Source organism: Haematobia irritans, chromosome 3 (genome assembly GCF_050003625.1).
Source record: "Haematobia irritans isolate KBUSLIRL chromosome 3, ASM5000362v1, whole genome shotgun sequence".
NCBI classification, from domain to species: domain Eukaryota; kingdom Metazoa; phylum Arthropoda; class Insecta; order Diptera; family Muscidae; genus Haematobia; species Haematobia irritans.
The window spans coordinates 119,645,540-119,667,931 of NC_134399.1; the positions used below are offsets into that span (position 1 = coordinate 119,645,540).

The window sequence follows — 22,392 nt, forward strand, 5'->3', positions numbered from 1 at the left end:
AATTTGTAGAATTTGAGAGTTTCTGTGATAGTTCATTGCACTATATTCGTCTGGAAAATCAAATGTATACTGTTTCCTGGTTTGTAAACCTTAAAGGATCAAAATTTTTGCCACCATAAATCAGTAGCATGCTATGCTAATAAATAAATACAGAAATTTTAATAATGATACTGCTTAAAAACTCGATAGTAAAGAGGAAGATGAAAACTATTTCAATACCGACAGATTTGTACAGCTTGAGCCTCATTTTTTTACCAAATCAGACCAATAGTCGGGGCAAAATATGTTCATGTCGAGTATTTTTCCAGAACATTTGGCAAAAAAAATGTGTGAGTTTAATATACTTCGAGTATACCCATCTGAAATTGACATTTTGACTTCTTGTCAAATCGACTAATCAAAGTTTTATGCATACCAAAGATCTAGGGACCGAAACGTCGACTTTTTGAGTTTTCAATATTTTCAAAATATTTCAAAATAAATAAAACAGAGTTAACATTGAAATATCTAGATCATATTCTACTTTTGGTTGTTACAATGCCGCCTTTTCGCCTTCCGATTAGTCGATTTTGACCATAAAAAGTCGATTAGTCGATTTTCATATATTTCAAAAAGTCGATATGGGGGAAAAGTCGAGAGTAGTTTTCCAATTTTTTGAAACAAAAAAATTTATATTTCAAAATATCTAAAAAGTCTATTGTTCAATTCTCTTTATGAGGGCATAGATTTAAATAAACACCTTCAATGGCAGTGAAATAGTTAGAATACAATGAAAGTAGTTAAATTAAATGCATTTAAAATTCATAATTGCAAAAACAAAAAATACTAATATAAAGCAAAAAACTTACCGCATTCTGTTGTTGCTGTTGCAACTGTTGTTGCTGCTGCTGTTGTTGCTGCTGCAGTTGCTGTTGTTGTTGCTGTTGTTGCTGCTGTTGTTGCTGTTGTTGTTGCTGCTGTTGTTGTTGCTGCTGTTGCTGTTGCTGCTGTTGTTGTTGCTGCTGTTGTTGTTGCTGCTGTTGCTGCTGCTGTTGTTGTTGTTGCAATTGGGCGGCTGTATTGGCATCGATTTGTCCTTGATTTGCTGCAGAATACCACCATTGTGAACCGGGCACTGCAGCTGCTGCTGCGGCCTGGGCCATATTTAAGCGATAATCATAGGCAGGTGTACCGGCGGCTGCTGCATTTGAGGTGGCGACAACTTGAGCCATTGTCGTGGCTGGATTGGGAAAACTACTGGCCATTTTATATGTGAAAAGCTGTTGGGTATTAACACCAGAAGTGGTGTTAGCATTATTTTGATGGGCTTGCTGTTGATTTTGTTGAACGACAACTTGTTGCTGATGCTGCTGTTGCTGCTGCTGCTGTTGTTGCAGCGCTGCGGCAGCGGCTTGTTGTTGTTGCTGGGCAACCAATTGTTGCTGATAATGTTGAAGAGTTTGCTGATCAATGGTTTGTTGTTGTTGTTGCTGTTGTTGGTTTTGGTGTTGTGTGGCAGCCGCCGCGAGTGCTCCGGGCCACCATAAGGCAGCCTCGGCAGCAGTCGCTTGGCGTTGACCCCAAGCGCTGTGTTCTGACATAGTTTGTTGTAGGAAATCTATTTCGCCACCAAAAATAGATTTTCTTACAAAACTTTTCTTATATAAAGGAGCCGCCAAATTCGGCCGTATTAAATGTTGGTACCTTACACGTTACTTTTTGTTTTCTTTTTATGTGGCTTTGGAGCATGTATGTATGTGAATGAATGTGCGGCGTTGAGGTTTATACTTGCATAAATACTTTTATTTAAACGTTTGATTTTACTGATATCTTTAGAAGCGAGCCTACAATATACCTATGTGGAAAGTTGTTGTTGTTATAGTACAATATAAAACTTTTAGTGCTATTGCTAAGCACGCCAGAACTTCTTTTTGTTGTTAATTTTACCGAAGTAGTCTGAAATGTTAGCAATTTTGTCGTTTGGTTAAACAATTTTTGGGAATATTGATCAAATTTGCTTTCACTTGGCATTGGTATAGGTTTTATTTTTTTTTTTTTAGTTTTATTAAATATCGTTTTTGTATTTTTAAAGAATTTTAAATTCCAGCTCTCCTTGAGCCTGTTTGCAGTTTTATCACATTTACTTTCAACAGCTTTGTTCAATTCACGCGCGCACTTTTTCTCTATATATTTTTTATATCTTTCTTCTTTTCCTTCTTCTTTTCTTCTAAATTATAAACAAACGAACCATTTTATTTTTTAAAAAGAGGTATAAATGTATATTTAGTGTTGATGAATAAATCGAGCATAAACAATTTTAAAGAGTTTTTCAGAATATAGTTTTCTTATTAAAAAAAACACACAACACGCAGCCGCAGTTAAATTTAAAATGTCAGGAAAATGAAACACACAACAAAAGGGGGAGGAAATTTGTACAGGGTGACACGTAAAAAAATTATATACAGCAATGCTGTGTGTTTATGCGTATGTATTCTACAATAATTATGACAGGGAAAAGATAGAGAAATTGTGTCACATTGTATGACTGTGGCAACATTGTTTGTAGTTTTGTCGTCCATTCGTTGTTCGATAATGGGTATCACGATTTATGCTCGTTGTGTTTGCAATATTTGTATAAAAGAAATGCAGAGGAAAGTGACATTGGCAGATATCCATGGCGGTATGCCAGATCGTGTTTGAATTGTAGGATAAGAACATAATAAACACCTATGAGAAAATTTTTGAATGTTTGTTGTACTACTTACTACTAGTATTTGAGGAAATTAGCTTTAATGTGAGAACAATATATTACTTATATGGTAAGAGGATCAAAACTTTGATGATCCTGAACCTCCAATGGATAAAGCAGATGTGAAACTTCCTAATAATACCAATAAATAGATACATGAAGGTGCAGTTGTTTGCAATAAATCGCCCAATAGATGCATAACACAATTTGTGTCTGATCAGTCCATACGAGTTTCAAGAAATATCTGCAAGCAAGTATAGAGTTGGTAGTCCAATAAGGTTATAATCCTTAAATTTCTTTGTCATAATTAAAAAATATATATTGACTCTATTTAGGGAGGTATAAATTAGGCATGTAAAGACGTCAAATATAAAGTAGTCTTCCTGAACCATTACAAAATATGTAATTGCATTTCTTCGCTGGCTTAGCAATAAAAACATATATAGTAATATTAGAAGCTTTAAAGTCAATTTCCTTTATACGTATGGCTTGTACAGCAATTAAAAAAATCATTTAACGCTTAAGTAAATACATAACAAAACCAATCCATATTCTACGAAAATAGTACGTGGAAGTCAGCAGGTAATCCGTACATATCCAGGCGTAAATGGTAGAAAAATTCATTTCGGGATTTCCCTTTTGACAGCGATACGTTATGTGGTTGGACATCACCAGACATGTCTGGTTTGTTTTATTGCAGTTTTTTATATCGTATTTTTCGGCAATTGTTTACGGCATTTGCTTACATTCGGGTTTCGTTCAACAACCCATCATCAACACACACACCGCACAGCCACAAAAAGCTCTGTGCATTTGCAAACAAAAAAAGTTTCACACGATAAATTAAATTTCAATACGAGGTATTTATCACAACGATAGATCAGAGGAGTGAGGGGGAGTGAATTGAGGTATCGCACGCAGAAAAAATGCAACATTACATAGAGTAGCAAAAAAAGCTAACACCGATTTACAAAACACACACACATTAGAACCAAACATCATCATCTCATCATTGTATTACATTTGTTTGTTCTTTCTATTTTCATTTTCATACTATTATGCTACTCCTCCCGACACCGACGACGAAAACATGCAATAATAATATACACTGCTTCTATGCTGCTGTACTCTATGGACAAAACACACAAATCATACAACAATAATACACGGCAGCTCTATTTTTCTGCTTATACGGGTTGAAAAAAAAAAAAAACACTCACAAAAAAAACAACACAATCGAAAGAAAACTTTTTCCTTTTTTTGCTCGGTATTATTATAGGGCGCGCTTTGAATTTACGAGGAATTTCTTTGGTTTTTTGTGCTTGCTTGGGCTTTTTTCTTATTCAATAGACAGACAATACAGAGCCACCATACGGTACAGTGTGATTGTGCTATTATAATACACACGGGGCTTTGCGGAAGACGGACAGAACAGTGTGTGTGGATATGGAAGAAGAATAATAAGAAGAAGCAGAGCGAAGAGCGCAGTACTACATTCACTATACACACAGTATTATATTCACACAATGCAATGCAAACGACGTTTCTTTACCGTATGTTTATTGCTTGCCTGCCTACTACTGCTGCTTGCTGCTATACTACTAGCCCTTGGCCACTAATACGTTTGCCTTTACCATCCATATAGTGTACCTACCATCCAACCATCTATTAACAACGACGGCAACATGGTGGATGGCGGTGGCAGAGTATGTTTTTCTTATATGCTTTACCACGACGACGCTTTCGTGCTGTATTGTTGTATTTGCTTTAGCTAGTTTTTGGGCTCTTTTGCTTTTGTATTGTTGTTGTTGGTTTTGGACTGCTCTCTGCGCGCAGAGCTGCCAAATTCCCCTTCCCTTGTTTGGTTGTGTGGAAAAATAATACAGTTTTTCTAGGTATTTGTCATTAATAAGCTTGCCAGATTGTGGAAACAAATACGAATGGAAATTTTATTCGAAGGCCGGTAGCATAGACTAAGAACTGTATGGACGTCTCAAGTCAAATCACAGTGCAGTTGTTCGTGTTTCGAAAAAGCAGCAAATTTTTTAAAAGAATATAAAATTCTACGAACCTAGACCGTTTTCAATGTACGACCATTTTCGTTCTCGAAGATATATCGGCAGTGCGTTATGGTAAAGGTTAACCGATATTCTGGATATTTTATAACCGGGAGTTGACATTTATAGAAGAAAAACATTTATTGACAACTGCACTGAAAATCAAACTTGAAAATTTGTTATGAAATTTATTTCAGAATCATTAAAATTTGAAATTTCACGATTGTCCCAAATATGATCAATAAAACGTCGTGTTTGTCCATGTTTTTGTTTTTTGGAAACTATATCTTCCGAGTGAAAATGATATCTTTAATATTTAAATTTAAAGAAACCAGTATTCGCCTCCCGGTATGTCATTAAAAAAAAATAATACGAAAACTGACATAGCTACCTTAACATGAATAAGAACATTTTGAACAACATATTGTTATATGATGTTCTCATAGAAATTACACATTGTGTTTGGTCATGGCAGTACACAATTATTCTCGTATTGTGCCATTCTTTCAATAAATTAGCGTGGCAACTCCTCACAATTGTGAGAGTTTGTGGCCTTTCTGCACAGAAACAGCATAAAACGTCATCATCATCATTGACGTCATCATGTTACGATGATTATTGTGATCATCGTCAATAAGACATAGCTAGAAAGCAAACGAGACGTCGTCTCGTATATTTTCATACTCATTTCAAATGAGTTGTGGTGGTGGTGGGTTATTTCGTCGGTCGACTGTTGTTCATATGAAATTTTATATATTCTTTCGTAAATACTGGGAGTGTGTGTGTGCATTGATGCGCACACAATGGTGTTTTTTTTCCTATATACCATATATTGCCGCCACCGTCAACCAGCCCTTCGTAGATGGTCGGAGACGACACAATATAATATTTTTGTTGTTGTTACTCTCTTGGTTTCTTACATTGCCTTTCTCATCTATATTATACGATATATAATAGGGTATTGTTTATGTATGTGCGAGGCGGTTTAAAATTTAAAAATTTTACCCATACGCCCGTGTTCTGTCCACTCGCAGACCCATCTTTTTGGTTTCTTCATGGTCTTGTTGACTAAGGGAACATATCATCATATTCATTTCTATACAATGAGGAATAATGAAGTTATGTCCAAAGAAAATTTCTTTTCAAGTTTGTGCCTCTTTGGCGTCATGCTGGAAACTTTGTCGTTTGATTGACTTTTCAAGAAAAGGTATCCATAATGTTCAACAGAATAGTCTACACAAGGGCAGAAGAAAGGATGATATAAAACACATACACAAAAAGATTACATTGCGCATCGGCTAACACCAAAAAAACACGAAAACCCGGCAGCCAGTAAATACAAGACAAGGGTTGCCAATGGTTACCAATTTCACTAGAAAGCTGTAAAAACCAAAACTAGTGCAATTATTACATTTTAATAGAGCTAAAATGAAACTCTCTACAGTAGGTAACGGATATAAGCACATGTCATATAATAAAAAAAAATTTTAATATGAAAAATATATTAAAAATATAACTCGAAAATTTGAATTAGTAAAAAAAAAAAATTTAAATCCTCCTAAACAACAGAATAACAAACTGAACTAAGTATGTACGTAACTTGATTTTTAAAAATTATTTTATTTTTATTCTAAAAATGGGTACTATGTTCGGTTTCCGAGTTGAAAAACACTTTATTTTTGCGATTACTTTTCTTGAAATAATCAAAATTATAAATGAAACGAACCTACTTCTGTAAAGTCTTGCCGAAATCTGGAAGAACAAGAAACTGCGCATCAATTGACCTCGAAAATGTTAACGCGAAAAGCGAACTAAGGGAAGTATGAAGTTTTATTTATTAAAGAATTTAAAACCATAAAAAAATTATGATGAATGTTTTCGACGAGAATGAAGTTATTAAATTTTCTTTGTTTTTTATAATAAATATATTTAAAAACTACAGAAAACTTTTTCAGAACCTTACATCAATACGTATGCTTAAAAGAATTTTTTTAACAATAATTCGCTATAGGAAAAAAGTGTATATATTTCGTTCTTACTTTCGTATATCCGATATATACTGTATTACTGTCCTGTCCTAAAGGTGGGTACTATGCTCGGTTTTCGAGTTGAAAACCACTTTATTTCCGCGATAATTTTTCCTTAAATAATCAAAATTATAAATGAAAACAAACTTATTACTGTAAAGTCTTGCCGAGGTCTAGAGGAACAATAAACTGCGCATCAATTGAGTTAATTTGTCTGCTTTATTAAAGTAACCCCGAAAATTTTAACGCGAAAAGTGGACATAGTACTTACCAAGTAACAAGTAACATTCTCTAATAAATTTAAACATTTCTAAAAAATCATAACCATTACGATAGAGAAGATAGGAAATCGTCATACAAAATATTGCTTATTGTATTTTTTAAATTGTGATTAAAGTAAACTTTCTAAAAAAAGTAAATAGTTTTTTTTTTTTAATTTCTTCCGATTTTCCTTTTTATTGTTGGTTTAATTTGTAGAATGAAGCTCCAACAGAACAAGTTGGTACCTATTATTATCTGACTTATTTAACCCTGGAAGTCATAATAATGACACGTGTTTTTATTTCCGATTAGGGCTGTCACCCGGGATTTTTTTTATTTTGAATCCCGGGATGTTTCGGGATCCCGAAAAACTAATTCAAACTCGTGGCTTTTTATTTACTTATCATAACCGTCATGAAGTATACTATAAAAACACAATTTCATCAAAAATCGAAGTAAACGATAAGGTCCTCAAGCAATGATAAAATTTCCGTCGACAATATGAAATTTGGATGTCTTGCTATTTTTACGAAGTTACTTAAAACCATGAAGTACAAAAGGATTAACACAAATTTACGAAAATATACCTAACCTAATCAAAATCCTTAAAATGTATTGATGAATAAGATAGCGATATGAAATTGTTTTTTGTCATAATTATTTGTTTTTCTTTTCTTGTTGAGTTGGACTAGGTGTTCGTTAAGTATTATAGCAATTTGAAACTGCTTTTTAATTTACTCTTATGTTCTTTTGTTAATAAATTTGAATTAGACAAAACTGTTTTAATGTACAATTTTTTGGCGCTTTAGATTGTTAATACTTAAAATATTTAAAAATTCCGAAAATTTCGGGACCTCGAAAAAATCCCGGGATTCTATATTTTAAAATCCCGAATCCCGGGATTTAAAAAAACTCGATCCCAAATGACAGCCATATTTTCGATCTAATGTGCAGTACTTTTATATGTACAAGTTTTTAAGGGTTTTTTAAAACCATAAGTCTAAGTTGGCTTGAATCACTTGAAATCATTACAGCATTGCCATGTTTTTTTATGTAAAGGCCGGTTTAAATTAACTATTTTAATAAAGTAACCCCGATACTTTATTAAAATAGTTAATTTAAAATGGACCATTTAACTCCATTGGTATGAACTTTCTTTGTCGTCGAGATTTCATCAAGATCTAGAAGGAAAATGTTTATAATTTTCATAATAAAATTTAACTTTAATTATTACAGAAAAAATAATCTTAGAAATAATATGATTTTCAGCTCGAAAACCGAAAATAATACCGACCTTAAAATATAAAAACAAATGTGTTTTAATCGGTTGTCTAATGGTCAATTTCAGTTATAGTATCTCAATAGTTTTATGTAATATTAATTAAAAATAAACTAGATAAAAAAAATTCTAATTATAGCGGCCATAGTAAAAAGGTTGAAAGATGACTTTATAGTTCAAAAATAAAGATGTTTTTACTATAGTAAAAAGAGGGTTTCGAGCATGTTCTTAACCAGGCAATTTTTAATTTAATATGGCAACATCAAAAAAGTTGTAAAACAACCCCGAGTATGATTCGATGGTTGACCTTTATGAAGGGGCCATACGAAAAAAACCTACTAAATGCTCATATAGTTCATCTACACTTAACAACATACACACAGTTATACGTAGTGCAACACTAACAACAAAAGGGATAATAAATGTATTTTGAACAAAACAAAAATACAAAAATATTTGCTATTTAATCGTGCGAAGTTTTTCCATCTTTTTTTTAAACGGAATATGATAAAGGTGGTGAAGATAAATGTAAAACAACAGAATAGCATACATTTTTTATACAATTATTTAGCCTTGAAAATTTGTATACATGCACATTGGTACACATACAAGGTCTTCCTATGCCTATGGTACCTATACACGCTGCAGCATTGACAATACACAAACCCCAAATCCTTTTTTTTTGTCGCACAACCACAGTTTGAAACTCAAACTATTGATGAAGAACATACACAAATTGTCATTTCCACCAAAAAACAAAAAAGAGCAAAGAAAAAAAAAACTGATTGTTGAGGGAATAAAAACACAATAATGACGTAGCCCCAGGGAACAAAAGATATATATGTGGTGTGAACGACGGTTATTAGCAGCGAATTGTAGCGTATTACACCTGCTTACAGCATGTCTACATTACGAATTCTTCCAAAACGAAAAAATATGTTTTCTATTTGGTAAACAACTTTTTGACTTACTTCACAATGTAGTGATGCGAATATTTGCTACAGAAAAAAACAATGACTTAAGTCAGACGAGTCCTTTTTGTGATGATTCCTTGTACTGATTGGGAATGCATTGTTTGCATTTTGTTATACTTTTCTATTGTGTATCCTTATCGAACGAAGGCAGTAATAAAAACAAAAAAAGGTAGCAAAGACAAGTTCATTGACTCAAGGAATTTTTTTAATTTTAAATGTTTCCTCAAATATATATCAAAAATATGCAGTAGCGTGACCCAATTATATTTACATATGTATTAAGTAAATTATTGAAATGTAATGTTATTATCAAATTTAATTGTGTAAACGTATCCATATTGATTTTTTTTTAAGATATACTAAACAGCTTTGCTAACATTAATAATAGAAAATACTTGGAAGGATAAAGTTGAATTTTGTAGAATAGAGAGTAGACTCCCATATAAATGAGCTAGGCGAAAATGAAGACTGAGGCCTATTTCGAAGGCCTCGAAAGAAGGCGGGTATTTTCAAATAGCACCTAATAGCGAAGTATGTATTTGTATTCGCTAATTAAGGCTAGATTAGGTTATAACCCTGAAATCAATAATGTCTTATGTTCATTTAATAAAAATAGCAAATTTCCCATGCTTGACAAGTCTTATTACTATTCTTTGCTTTTAATGTCAAATGCATTTTAATTATCACGCATTTAACAACCCCATCGTATTTGAATGAGTCAACATTCCATCCATTCATTGAAAGTATGGCAAGCAAACCTAGCCAGTTCGGCGCAGCAATTTCTTTGCAATAATGCGAATCAGTGTTTAATTTTTTTCGCTGATGAATCCTAAAGCATGTATGTACGTTAAGGTGGTTCAAATATTTTATCTAAGTCTACCAAATTCACTTTAGTATAATTTAAATAAACTTTGCCGACATTCAAAGTCTATAAAACCAACAAAAATTTAGCATACAAAAAATTAATTATTCCTTGAAACAAATTTTTAGCTCAAAACATTTACATATATTTGCTACCCACATTAATGTACATATATTCGAATAAATAAACGTGCAGGTGCTATGAATAATTGCACACGCTTTACTAAGCGGCAAGTTCAACAACAAAGCAATTCATGAATACTTTATAATTATAATCATGGATAAATGTGAGCGAATAATACTCTTAAGCTTAGATGTATATTTTCTCTTTGAATTTTTATTTTTTATTGAATAGTTAAGCATTTTAAACTTCAATTGAAGAGACAGTAAAAAATAAATTTATAATTTATATGCTTTTCGTAATTATCCTGTAGCAAATTAAAAATTATTTAGCATAGTCGCTGAAATTTGGCAACGTGGTTTTAAAATTGTATACAACATATTGAGCCTGGAATCGTGTTTTTTTTTTATATTTTGTCGTTGTCCATTATAATTGGAAACCGGTTTCGTTCTCTCCCTTCTTTTTGAAAATACAGAAGGTGATGAGCACATTTAACAAAGCAGAAGGGACACACATTTGTTTAATGTGTGTATATGAAGTGATATATATACACACACATACAAATTAAACGAGTACACAAAGTTGTCTCACTCGAAACAAATACAATAATTGCAGAAGAGAGTCCTTATATTTCTATATATTTAAGAAGAAATTGTTTTAAAATAAAGAGAACCATTTATATAAAGAGAATTCCATCTCTTAAAAAATAGTCTCTTTATTTCTTGCTTATATAGTTTATATATACAACATTTATATGGGTTTGCCAGAGAATATATTGTACGAACAGGGAATTTTTTATCTCTACCAGCCGTGAGCCACAAGAAGTTTGTAATATATTTATATTACTGAAAGTTTATGAAATATATACATACATTTATATACGTATGGATGTATATACAAATTAAATTCGTTTATATCTTCTCATCCCTTCCGTACCATATTAAATATACATATATTTTTACAGAGAATCCAGATTTTATTTTTATATTTCCATAGAGTACTCATGTTTTTTGTTCTTTATTTTCGTGTTCGTGTATTAATGTAGCAAATAAAGTATATGATTTTGGGCATATTTTGCCTGTGTCTGAAGAGTATAGGATGCAACAGGTACCATTTATAACTGTTTTCATCATTTCGACTGTCATTTTGCATTATTATTATTACTCATAGGAGACGTCACTCATTGTGATTTGCTATTAGTGTTTTGTTGACATTTTCCCCAACTTTTGTAATTTGTTCAATGACTGCAAAAATAGAGGTGTGTTTTATATGCATACGAATGACTAGATGTGGGGAGGAAAGACTATTTGTAGTTAAAATACGAGGAATAATATTTTCTTTTAATCAGTTATAATCTGGTAGTTGAAGAGTTTAGATGTATATACGTATTTTTGCTCTGTCTAGTTGATTTGGGAGAAGCGCCGTAGACGTTTAAACTTGATATGAAATCAAAGAATGGGGATCATGTGGCCAATGAAAAAATAACATAGACACAGTGCTATCTCTAAGTTTTTGGCATGAAACAAAATGATTTTAAGTGAATACAACGACATTAGTAATAACCAAAAAATTATTCTGATGAAAATAAGATTAAATTTATTAATATTGATGTATTGCAATGCTTTTTGCTTAAAAATTGAACGATTAAATTAGGAGAAGAAGATTCGGCATTTGACCAAAAATCGATAACCGACGTTCTGCGATGAGGTGAAAACGAAGCTTTTGATATGAAAAAATTGATTTTGATTTATTAGTGTTCATATTCAAAATGAGAAATTTCTACAAATGTTTAATAATTCCGGAATTTTATCGATCTAATATTTTTGCAACATAGGGATGTCACGACGAAAAACGGTCTTTTGACTCAATACATGATTCGGCACAATTTTTTGCTTCCTCACAGAAATATGCAAAGCTTCTGTGATCAATGTTGAGGCATGACCATATGATTTTTCTTCGTTTAAGATTTTCGTAGTGGTTCTATTTTTCATGGCCAGTAACGATCCGATGCAAAAACTTTCCTTTATTGCCTTTGGAGTAGCTGTTCGCAAGATTCCCGCAAACGCAGTTTTCTGGGAACAAAACTTGACAATATGAGAGCCAAATGACAATGTCATGAATATAGTTTCAGTATTGTCTGATCCGTATTATCCCGAATTACACCATTTTTTTCAATCCTGCATTGGTATATGGTTCTTATATACATATTTTAAAGGATGCACTTTTATGCTCCAACATTCTGATATTTCTCTTTGTAAAAATATACTCTCCCTGAATGTATTAAAAACCTGTATTAAAATGATACGTATTGTTGCCGTTTCGTGTAAATACAACCCAACAATGCCAAAGAATTGTAAATAGTTTGTTGGCAAAAGGATATCTCTTTTGATTAATTTCAGTTTTGTACGCTTATTTTTTTTTTTTTTTTTGTTAATCAAAAGCACCGATTTTAATCGTTATAGACGAAGGTGTAAAATTCATTTAAAATCTCCCTCACATATACTTGACCGTGTTGAAAATAATTATTTAAAAAAGCGCGCCAAATTTATCCCCATACGAATAATGTTTATAAACAAGTTTTTTCTCTATAGCTCAATAATGTATTTTAAACGGCAACACTGAAATAAAAATAAAAGAATGCAGAGCAAGAGAATTTACTCTCAATTCTCTCACATGACATACATGAATCAATGATGCTAACTGTAATGAAAATATTCTACGCTAAAATCCTTTAATATCTGTTGTGTTTTTATGTTTAAGTTTTTTCTTATTTTTATATTTCTTTCGTCCATGCTACGATTGTGCAACACATGATACAAAAAGATATGGAATATAATTCCAAAGTTTCAAATTCATCATATATGTACTAATATTTCTAATCTTATTTTCTGTCATCATTGATTGTATGGCGAAGTAGATTTAAAATCAAATTTCTCGTTCTTTCTATATGTCTAATTTTACTTAAACAAAAAATAGAACATATAATTTTTATATATTTAGCTCGAAATAAAAAGATCTTATTCCAGCTGATGGCCTCAGTTGCTAAAGATTCCCTCTATTTTTCCATACTCATCTTATACTTACTATAAGTTTAGTATAATTTAAATAAATAAATAATAAAATACCTTATGGTCAAAACTCTTTGACAATAGCATATTGCACAGAAAAAAAATTTTCTGATTCAAATACGAAATTAATTGATCCAATTTTTTAATTGAAATGTCTTCAATCACAGAAATGATAGTTTCAATTAAAAAATTAATTTATTCAATTAAAAAATTAATTGATACTATTACTTTTGTGATTGGTTTTTGTTTCAATTAAAAAATTTGTTGAATCAATTAAATTTTTAATTGAATATTTTATAAAACTCAATTAAAATTTTAATAGGAAAATTTTCGTGTTTTTTTTGTGTATTAAATAAGACATATTTTAAATATCAATTAATTTAACGTCTACATAATTTTTTATTGCATGTCGGTCTTTTATATATAAAAACGCTGCAGTTGGCAACACCATTTGGTATTCATAAAATGGAGGCGAAATTATTTGTTGTTTGAGTGTGTGTGCATTGAAACGAGTATTCGTTTCTTTGTTCGGCTCACTCTCATCAAAGTTTTTGCGACAAATCAATATTACGTGGATAATTTATTTGTATGTTTGATGCAGCCCCAACTACGTTATATAAAAATAATTTCATGAAATTTTATATATAATAACAAAAACCAATAAAAAACATGTGTATTTCCAATTATATTTGTAAATAAAAATAAACAAAATATGAAAACGACAATCAAAGCACATGTTGTTTTATTTCCCTAAAAAGATACGTAGGCAAAAAATGTAACACACATCCAAATAAAACGAAAGAGAAAGAAGTGAGAATACAACGAATGAGAGTATGGGGAAATCTATACGAGACGAAACAACACAGGCATATACAAAAACTGTATGTATGCATTGCGTCGTAAATAATATAAAAAAAAATCGTTGAAAAAATAATAATTGCGAATTGCATTTGTCACATACAAACACATCGCTCTAAGAGATTACGCAATTTATCGTTTGAGTAAATGGAGGAATTTTGTTTTAATAAAACAGTCTGTCGTTGGTTTTGTTTACGGTATTTTTTTTTTTTTTTTGTAAAATGTATGAATCACACCTAATTTAAATGTTTAATTAGATGGCGACGCGAAAGGTGTAGACAGAACGACGATATACTTTTTACTTTCCACATGTACATATGTAGGTATCGCAATTCCTTCGAATGGATTGTACGAATCCACTGTTGATTTCTTACATTTGTTATGACGAATATTTTATTTTACAATCCCTTGGATTTTTTTTTATTATTTTTTATACGAAATGAATTTTAATTTTTTATTGCAAGTAAAAACTTCATTATACACCACACATTCACTATTATTTTGCATTTTACAATATTCCGTTTCACATTTTTAATTAAATTATATTATTTTATATCAATTCAGAACAAAGCGCTTAGAGATCATTCTTAAAATACTAAAGGTCCAACAAACCATACATATATACAAACAATTTTATTTAATTTAAAAATTTGTGAAAAAATTAAATAAAAGTCAAAATCTAAAAGAAAGAGGAAATAGAGTCCGCTCTGCGCATGAACAATCGTCACATTATAAGGCCATAAGGATCGACAGTATCCATAATTCTAAGGACGATAAATATCATTCATCTGTCGTATACCAGGGATGGAAAATGCAATTTTGTAGAAAGTACAAAAAAGTATTTTTGATCGAAAAGGTTCTTTTCACTAAATATCGGGATTTATTAACAAAAATATACTATGAACATGAGTTTGTCAAATTCATTTTAATGATGCTGGCATTCTGCAAAAATTACTAAAGGTATCATGTTTTGTTTTGTTGGTTTAACATGTTTTTGTTGGTCAAAAAAACACAGTTTTCATTTTCTTTCATCACGGAAAATTTAGTTAATTTTAAGGATTTTCCATACTCTTTCAAAAATATTGCATATTGTCAAGAGCTTCAATTTGGAATCAAAACTGCATACACAAAAGGTACTAAATCCTCAGCGAGGGTACTGTCGTACTTGTCAGAGTGAAAAAGTATTGAAAAAAAGAACTACAGTACTGCATTTTCCATCCCTGTCGTACACATTGCATTGCGTTTCACACGTATGTAGGAACGTATTGCTACGGAACTTAATTGACATGATTTCCACGTGTTGCATTTCAGTTTTGGGTTGGATGGGCGGGATCCGGTTATACTTCGCCTGACCAGAATGCCAAAAGAACGCCAATATGTCTAATATTTCGAAAGTTTTTGGGAAACATTAAGCAATATCATGTACCCTATTTGAGATCTATGGTACATGACATCAGGAGATCTATATACTGTGTCGCATGCTTTGGGATGGTATAGGGCTTAATTTGAAAATTGCTCATATACAATAATAAATTCGAAATAAATCTCTTCCAAATTTCATGCAGATCGGACAAGTAGAGTGGATTAACTGTTGTTACAAATGCGCCGAGACTAAAGGTTGGTATTAAGTTCGAGTTTAAGGTGAGTATTAAGTTCGAGTTTTTCGCTAAAGTGAAAACTAAATCAGTAAGAAAAATGCATGAAATTGTACGTATTTGTTGCAAATTTTATTATAACTTGATGGGGAAAAGCCCAAAGCAAATTTTCACAAAGTTTATATTCCTTAAAATGGATTATTAAAGAAAAGTAACCGTGAAAAAATGACGTTTTTAGCGGCTAAACTCGAACTTAATACCCACCTTTAGCCGTTAAAATCGTCATTTTTCACGATCACTTTTCTTTAATAATCCATTTTAAGGAATACAAACTTTGTGAAAATTTGCTTTGGGCTATTCCCCATCAAGTTGTAATGAAATCTGCAACAAATATGTATAATTTTATGCTTTTTTATACTGATTTAGTTTTCACTTTAGTGAAAAAATTACCATTTTAAGGTGAGTACTATGTTCGGGTTTTTCACCAAAACACTAAATTAAAAGTACAAATATATTTGTGAAGACGTTTATTTTTTGCTCAAATCTTACCAAATAATGGATGGAAAAGATCCAAGGAATTGATTGCAAATAATTTTATATTTCTAAATTAATTAATTAAAAAAAGTAACCGTGAAAACAAGCTGGTTTTCAGCTTGAAAACTGAACATAGTACTCTGCTTTAGCGGCTAAACTCGAACTTAATACCCACCTTAACAGGGAAAAGGTTTTCAGCCATGCGAGTAGATTGACCCTATGTATAGAATGTGATGATTATAAGAATAGCAGTAGCATAATTGCGGAATTTGTTGTCTGGTGAAATTGGCGGATTAAAGGGTAGCTGACAAAAAGTGTCACCAAGTTCATCAATCAAGTATATCAGTGAACCTAGTAACGAAAAATACGTGTTTTTTGATTAAGTGCTTAATGTATGGTTTACAAATCAATAAAAACATTTATTCATGATAATATTTTGAAAAGCAAAATACTCGTGATGGGGGTCAAGTCTGAAATTACCAAACGCCATGATGGTAATTTATAAAAAAATGCTACAAAACATGAGGCCTCTAATTCAACTAAATCCAGTAGCAATCAATGGTTATAGATAGAACCGAAAAATCCCGAGAAAGAATGCAAGATATCTTTTAAAATGAACTGAAGGTAAAGTATTACAAGTTCCAAAACTCTACATGGTCTGAACTCTATAGATACTGCCCTTGCATGAAAATCGTGTTCTTTGACAAAAAAGTACAATTGGAGCAATTTATGCATTCCAAACAATTTACTTATAAGAGTGATTGTACAAGAATTTGAACACGTGACCAGCTACCCAAGTTATTTTATGTGTTAACCGTCCATTTCGCCCAAACTTTGGCCTTCCAATTCAGTAGATGCAATTCTATGTAAATTCGGACATTAAGCTAAGGACCCGTAAAAATGCCAGAAATAATGCGTTAAAGCGCATTGCCAATTACATACGCGCAACTAGCGAAAGTTGCGTGTGATTGTGAAAGTACTGTAATTTCCATCATGAACCCTATTTTACAGAAAAAGTGTCTATTGAATAGCATCAGCTACCTTGCAGATTTAAAAATAAAAGTCATTAAGTTTGAATATAAATATAGTTTAGTACATTCAAAAATAAATGGAGAATTTAATATTCATTTGTTTATAATATAGTTTGTTGGACACTTTTTTGTTTCGTATATATTTAATGCATTGATTTTTGTACTTCATATGTTGCATACGTACTTGTTCACGCTCGTGCGATATGAATTTGAAGATATCTGGAGACATAATCATAGGTATAGTGACAGTTCGTGGTTCACGATCACCTATTAAGGCAAAGGTATAGGAAACAAAATTATACTTTTATATTGAACCACCAATATTAGGGGAATATTAAAATTCTCAGCAATCTCGCTGACATACAAAGGAGCCCGTGGGGGTTGGATTGCCTGAGTCTATTTGGTCAAAAGACAATACAGTGAAACCTTTCAGAACTGCACACCAACGATCGCTTAAATTTTTCTACATTTGGGAGATATCCAGTTGTGAGAAGTTCTTTTTAATGTTTTAATATAGAAAATGTATTACAATTGTACACTTTTGAGAGGAGTCAGAGTATCCAAGTTTGAGAGGTTTCACTGTATATGTACCATGGCATAGACCAGTGGGGCATGATATGCTCAAAGACGTTATTATGGAGTCGATTACTATGCTCCGGTTCGGCAATGAAAATCACCCAACCAATGTATGCTTGCGTAATATTTCGCCTTAGGGCCGTTTAAGAAAACTAAAAAAAACTTTGAAAAATAAAGTTTTTGGCCCGAAAGCGAATATAGAGTACTCACGTTAAGGCCGATACTATATTCAAAGTAGATAAAATTTTTCATTGTTTTAATTATTTTAGTAAAAGTGGCCCGGAAATAAAGTGATTTTAGCTGTGACAACCAGGGAAAAATTGATTTCCAATGCGAAAACCAAATATAACATCTGCCGCTTTTGTAATGGACCGCCCCATAAAATACGATAATTTTGGGAGTAATACCATATTTTATACGTTCCTACTAGGGCAGTCACCCGGAATAAATCTCGTTCCGAAATCCCAGGAAAATCCCGGGAATCTATATATTGAAATCCCTAATCCCGGGATTTATTAAAATAGATCCGTACGTAATTTGTTTCAGCTCAGCCGTTAATCTATCGCCGTTAGGACTGTGCTGGCTTTGGAAAATAGTTGCAAGTGAATAAATATTGTTAGCTTACATTCGTGAGCGTCGTTCGTCAAGCAAGGTTGTGTTTTTTCAAGGCTGAGCTTCACGGAACTTGATCACTGCGGTTTTTAGAAATCAAGAAGATTGTGAAATTCTATCTATTTGGTTTCTCTTTTCTTTTTGATTTGGAAAAGAAAAATTGTTACCTATTATTGGCAAGGTGTATTTGCTGATTTTTGTTTATAGGCGGTAAAAATGCCGAATGGGACTGAGGCAAATGTCCCGCCAATTCCACCACCACCGGACATTGGGCGAAGATGCAGATCTAGAAGCCGGAATAAACTAGGAGGAAGAGAGGAAAGTCTGGACAAGCAAGGCACTAAGGTACCGAGATTAGAGGGTCGCCGTGATGTTAAAACATCTGGAGGTTCTCAGGTGAACCAATCGACCATGCTGACTAATTCTAGCCGTGTTTATGAATATGATGCAACAAGCGAAGGCCCCTTTTTAACGTTTTTAGAAACTTTTACGTCTGGCAACGAAAGAAAGCCGATTAACACCATGGCTGCGGCTAGATTCCTCAAAACGTTAAATATACCCAATATTCTGGAAATTGTTAAAGTTGGGTATGGAAGAGTGAAAGTTGTCTTCAAAGATGGTGCTTCGGCAAATAACTTCGTGAAGGATGCCCGTTTAAGTGAAGGTGGATATCAGGCCAGAATATTGGCTCACTTCGTGTCTATAGTAGGAGTTATTTATAATGTACCGGAAGAAATTTCCACAGAGGAGCTAAAAGAGGATTTAAAAACCAATGAGACAACGATTTTGGATATTATTCGAATGACTAGAAAAGAAAGAGGAGAGACCATAAATACAAGGAGAGTGAAGGTCATCTTCAAGGGGCGCAAATTGCCAGAGGTTATTGACTATAGTGGTGCAAAATTGAGGGTACACCATTTTATCCCCTTTGGTCAATGCTATCGGTGTTTCCGATTTAACCATTTTGCAGATCACTGCAAATCACCTGCTAATTGTCGTATTTGCTTCCAACGCCACGAAGTGGTTGACCCGAATAATTGCAGTAACCCGATCACATGCTCTAACTGTGGACTGGCGCACCCTTCCAATAGCCGCGACTGCCCTGCAAGGGAAAAGGCTTTTAGAATTAAAAAAATCATGGTCGTTGAGAATCTATCCATCCGAGAGGCAAGATCTAAATATTCTGCCATTTTTTCGAATAGGTTTGATATTTTGGATCAAAATCTTGATGTGGCTTTTCCCCCCATTCGGCACAAGCCGAACTTTAAGCCTTTCGCTAATAACAGCAATGTGAGCAACAATCTTGATGCAGCAAAAGATCTTCATAAACAATTTTCGTTTGCGCGAGTCGCCAAACTGAATATAAATAAGGAACGAGAGGAGGCTAACGCAAGAAGGACACAAAAAGAGCACCAGGCTGCTTTACAAGAAGGTGAGACGTATAAAGCTCCAAACGGTGTAGGTATTATTGCAGCGGAGAATTTGAAGACATCTGGTTTTGAGAGAGCTATAAATGAATTAGCTAAGAAATTAAATAATTACATTGTTGTGGGTGCAAATGGCTCCGGAGGAGACCATTTGAACTTCATTCAAGATCTTCATCAAGATATGAATCGCTTTTTTGCTACGCAAGACGTCGAGTTGATAAAAGCTGGGGGGGCCACTAGCCTCTCAGTGTAATTTTGTTTTTTTCATTGTATTATTATTGTTAAAGAAAAGATGAGAATTTTACAACTGAATATTCAGAGCCTGAGAAAGAGAGAGAACAAAGATGTCTTGGAATTATTTCTTGAGACTAACAAGATAGACATAGCACTACTGTCTGAAACATGGTTGACTGATAATTCGACTACAAGCATTTGTAATTTTAATTATGTTTATAAGAACAGGAGTGATGGATATGGAGGTGTAGGCATCTACATTAGAAGAGATATATCATTTTCAATTTTGGACAAATTTCCTGTTGGGGAAGTGGTTGGTATTCGTACTCATAATTTGAGGAAAAATGTCTGTGTTGTTTCGGCTTACATACCACCTAATACCTCAAACGGTGCTTTTAAGGCGATTATTTCCAGTTTCATTGACTCTGGTGAGAACATGTCCCTTCCGATGATTTTTGGCGGTGATTTGAATGCCAAATCGCATCTTTGGGGGTCTCCAGTTTCTGATACGAGAGGTGACATTCTTGCAGATTTGATGTATGGTTCTTCTTTTTGCTGTCTCAACACTGGTGACTACACTTTTTCTGTTCGTGATGGCCAATTCTCTTTTCTTGATGTTACGTTCTGCAGAAACTTTGTTCGAAATCCGAGTTGGTCTGTTCGGAAGGCAAAACTGACTAACAGTAATCATTTTCCCATTGTAATTGAAATCTGTGATATTGATCCGGCACCAAGGGGTTTCTACAAAGTGTGCCATCGCCGTGTATTAGACGGTGTTAGTCGTTTGAGTGTGGGCACCTCATATGAGGAATTCAGTTCCAAAATGGATTCTATAATTCAAAATTGTTCGGAATACATAGATTCTAGGAACAAATATAAACCCAAACCATGGTGGGACCCCGAGGCCTCAAGATTATTTCGAAGGCGCAATGCTCTTAGATTGAAATATCACCGATACAGAACTTATGAGAACTGTCAAGATTGGATTATGGCTGACAATGAATTGAAGAACTATATTGGAACTTTAAAGAAATCGAATTTTCAAGCCTTCCTCTCTGAAGTCTCTTCGGCTTGCTCTCCGAGGGAGGTTTGGGATAAAGTGAAGAACGTGCGGAAATTTGGTAAGGAAAAAAATATAAACAACATCTGGAATGAGGAACAGAAAGAGTGTTTTATCAATATGGTCACAGAATCTGCTCCCATTAACATCCCGCCGCCGCTCTCAACTGATTTTAAAAATAGAGACCCATTACCTCAATTCGGAGTATGTGATTTTGAATCGTTCATTAGATCAAGAAATCCCGGATCTGCAGCTGGTGCTGATAAGATAACTTATGAAATGATTATTAATTTAAAGGACTCAGACAGAATTGCGTTTTTCGAAATCCTGAAGAAGCTTTTCGAGGACGGTATTTTTCCTAATTCCTGGAGGAGAATTCTTTTAACGCCGGTCCCAAAGAGGAACAAAGATGCCACCATGATCGTAAACTTTAGACCGATATCGCTTCTGAGTGTACATGTCAAATTAATAGAAGGTGTGCTGAAAAATCTGATTAATGAACATATCAGATCATTTAACCTGCTCCCTGAACGCTCTTATGCCTTTAGACCTCATCATTCGACAGCCATGTGCATAAACGACCTTGTGAATTTTGTGGCCGACCTGAAGTCGAGGTCAATGCATGTAATGGGTATGTGTGTTGATGTGGAGAAAGCGTATGATTGCACAGATATAGAGGTTCTGAAGGATGTCATGGAAATTTTGGGCTTTAACAGTCACATTACTTGGTGGATCTATGAATTTTTTAGAGAAAGGATATTAATTTGCGGGACAAAGTCGAAAGAGACATTTGGTGGACTAGCTCAAGGGAGTGGGCTGAGTCCAATTCTTTTTAACTTATACACCATTTCACTTCATCATGTCAATTCGAGTCAATGTCGTTTATTTCAATATGCAGATGACTTTGTTTTGATCTGTTATGACAAGGATTTTAACAGTACCAAGACATTGCTTCAGTCTAAAATTATTGACTTTAAGGCAAGATGTAATGAAAAGAGTCTTAATTTCAACATGGCCAAGACAAGTGTGGTTCACTTTAACAGAAGACAACGAGATTTGAACATATGCGTTGAAAACACACTCCTGAAT

General features: G+C 33.2%; 1 protein-coding gene and 1 long non-coding RNA gene across 5 annotated transcripts in view; one reads left to right on the top strand and one right to left on the bottom strand.

Moving 5' to 3' along the window:
* Positions 1-22,392, bottom strand: part of Dsp1 (Dorsal switch protein 1) — a 67,509-nt gene that overhangs the window by 41,723 nt on the left and 3,394 nt on the right. Inside the window, exons 1-2 of one of the 4 annotated variants that reach the window (XM_075302595.1) lie at positions 17,579-17,638; positions 849-1,421 (exon numbers count right to left, since the gene is read on the bottom strand). In XM_075302595.1, coding sequence (XP_075158710.1) covers positions 849-1,421; positions 17,579-17,629 — 624 coding nt within the window. In that variant the 5' untranslated portion in view covers positions 17,630-17,638. Of the gene's footprint in view, positions 1-848; positions 2,304-17,578; positions 17,639-22,392 lie in introns of those variants that run through there. The other 3 variants (XM_075302597.1, XM_075302596.1, XM_075302594.1) reach the window with 3 other exon arrangements.
* Positions 11,593-14,106, top strand: LOC142230020 (uncharacterized). Its single transcript, XR_012720555.1, has 2 exons — positions 11,593-12,015; positions 13,815-14,106. It is a non-coding gene; the product is annotated as an uncharacterized LOC142230020 (long non-coding RNA).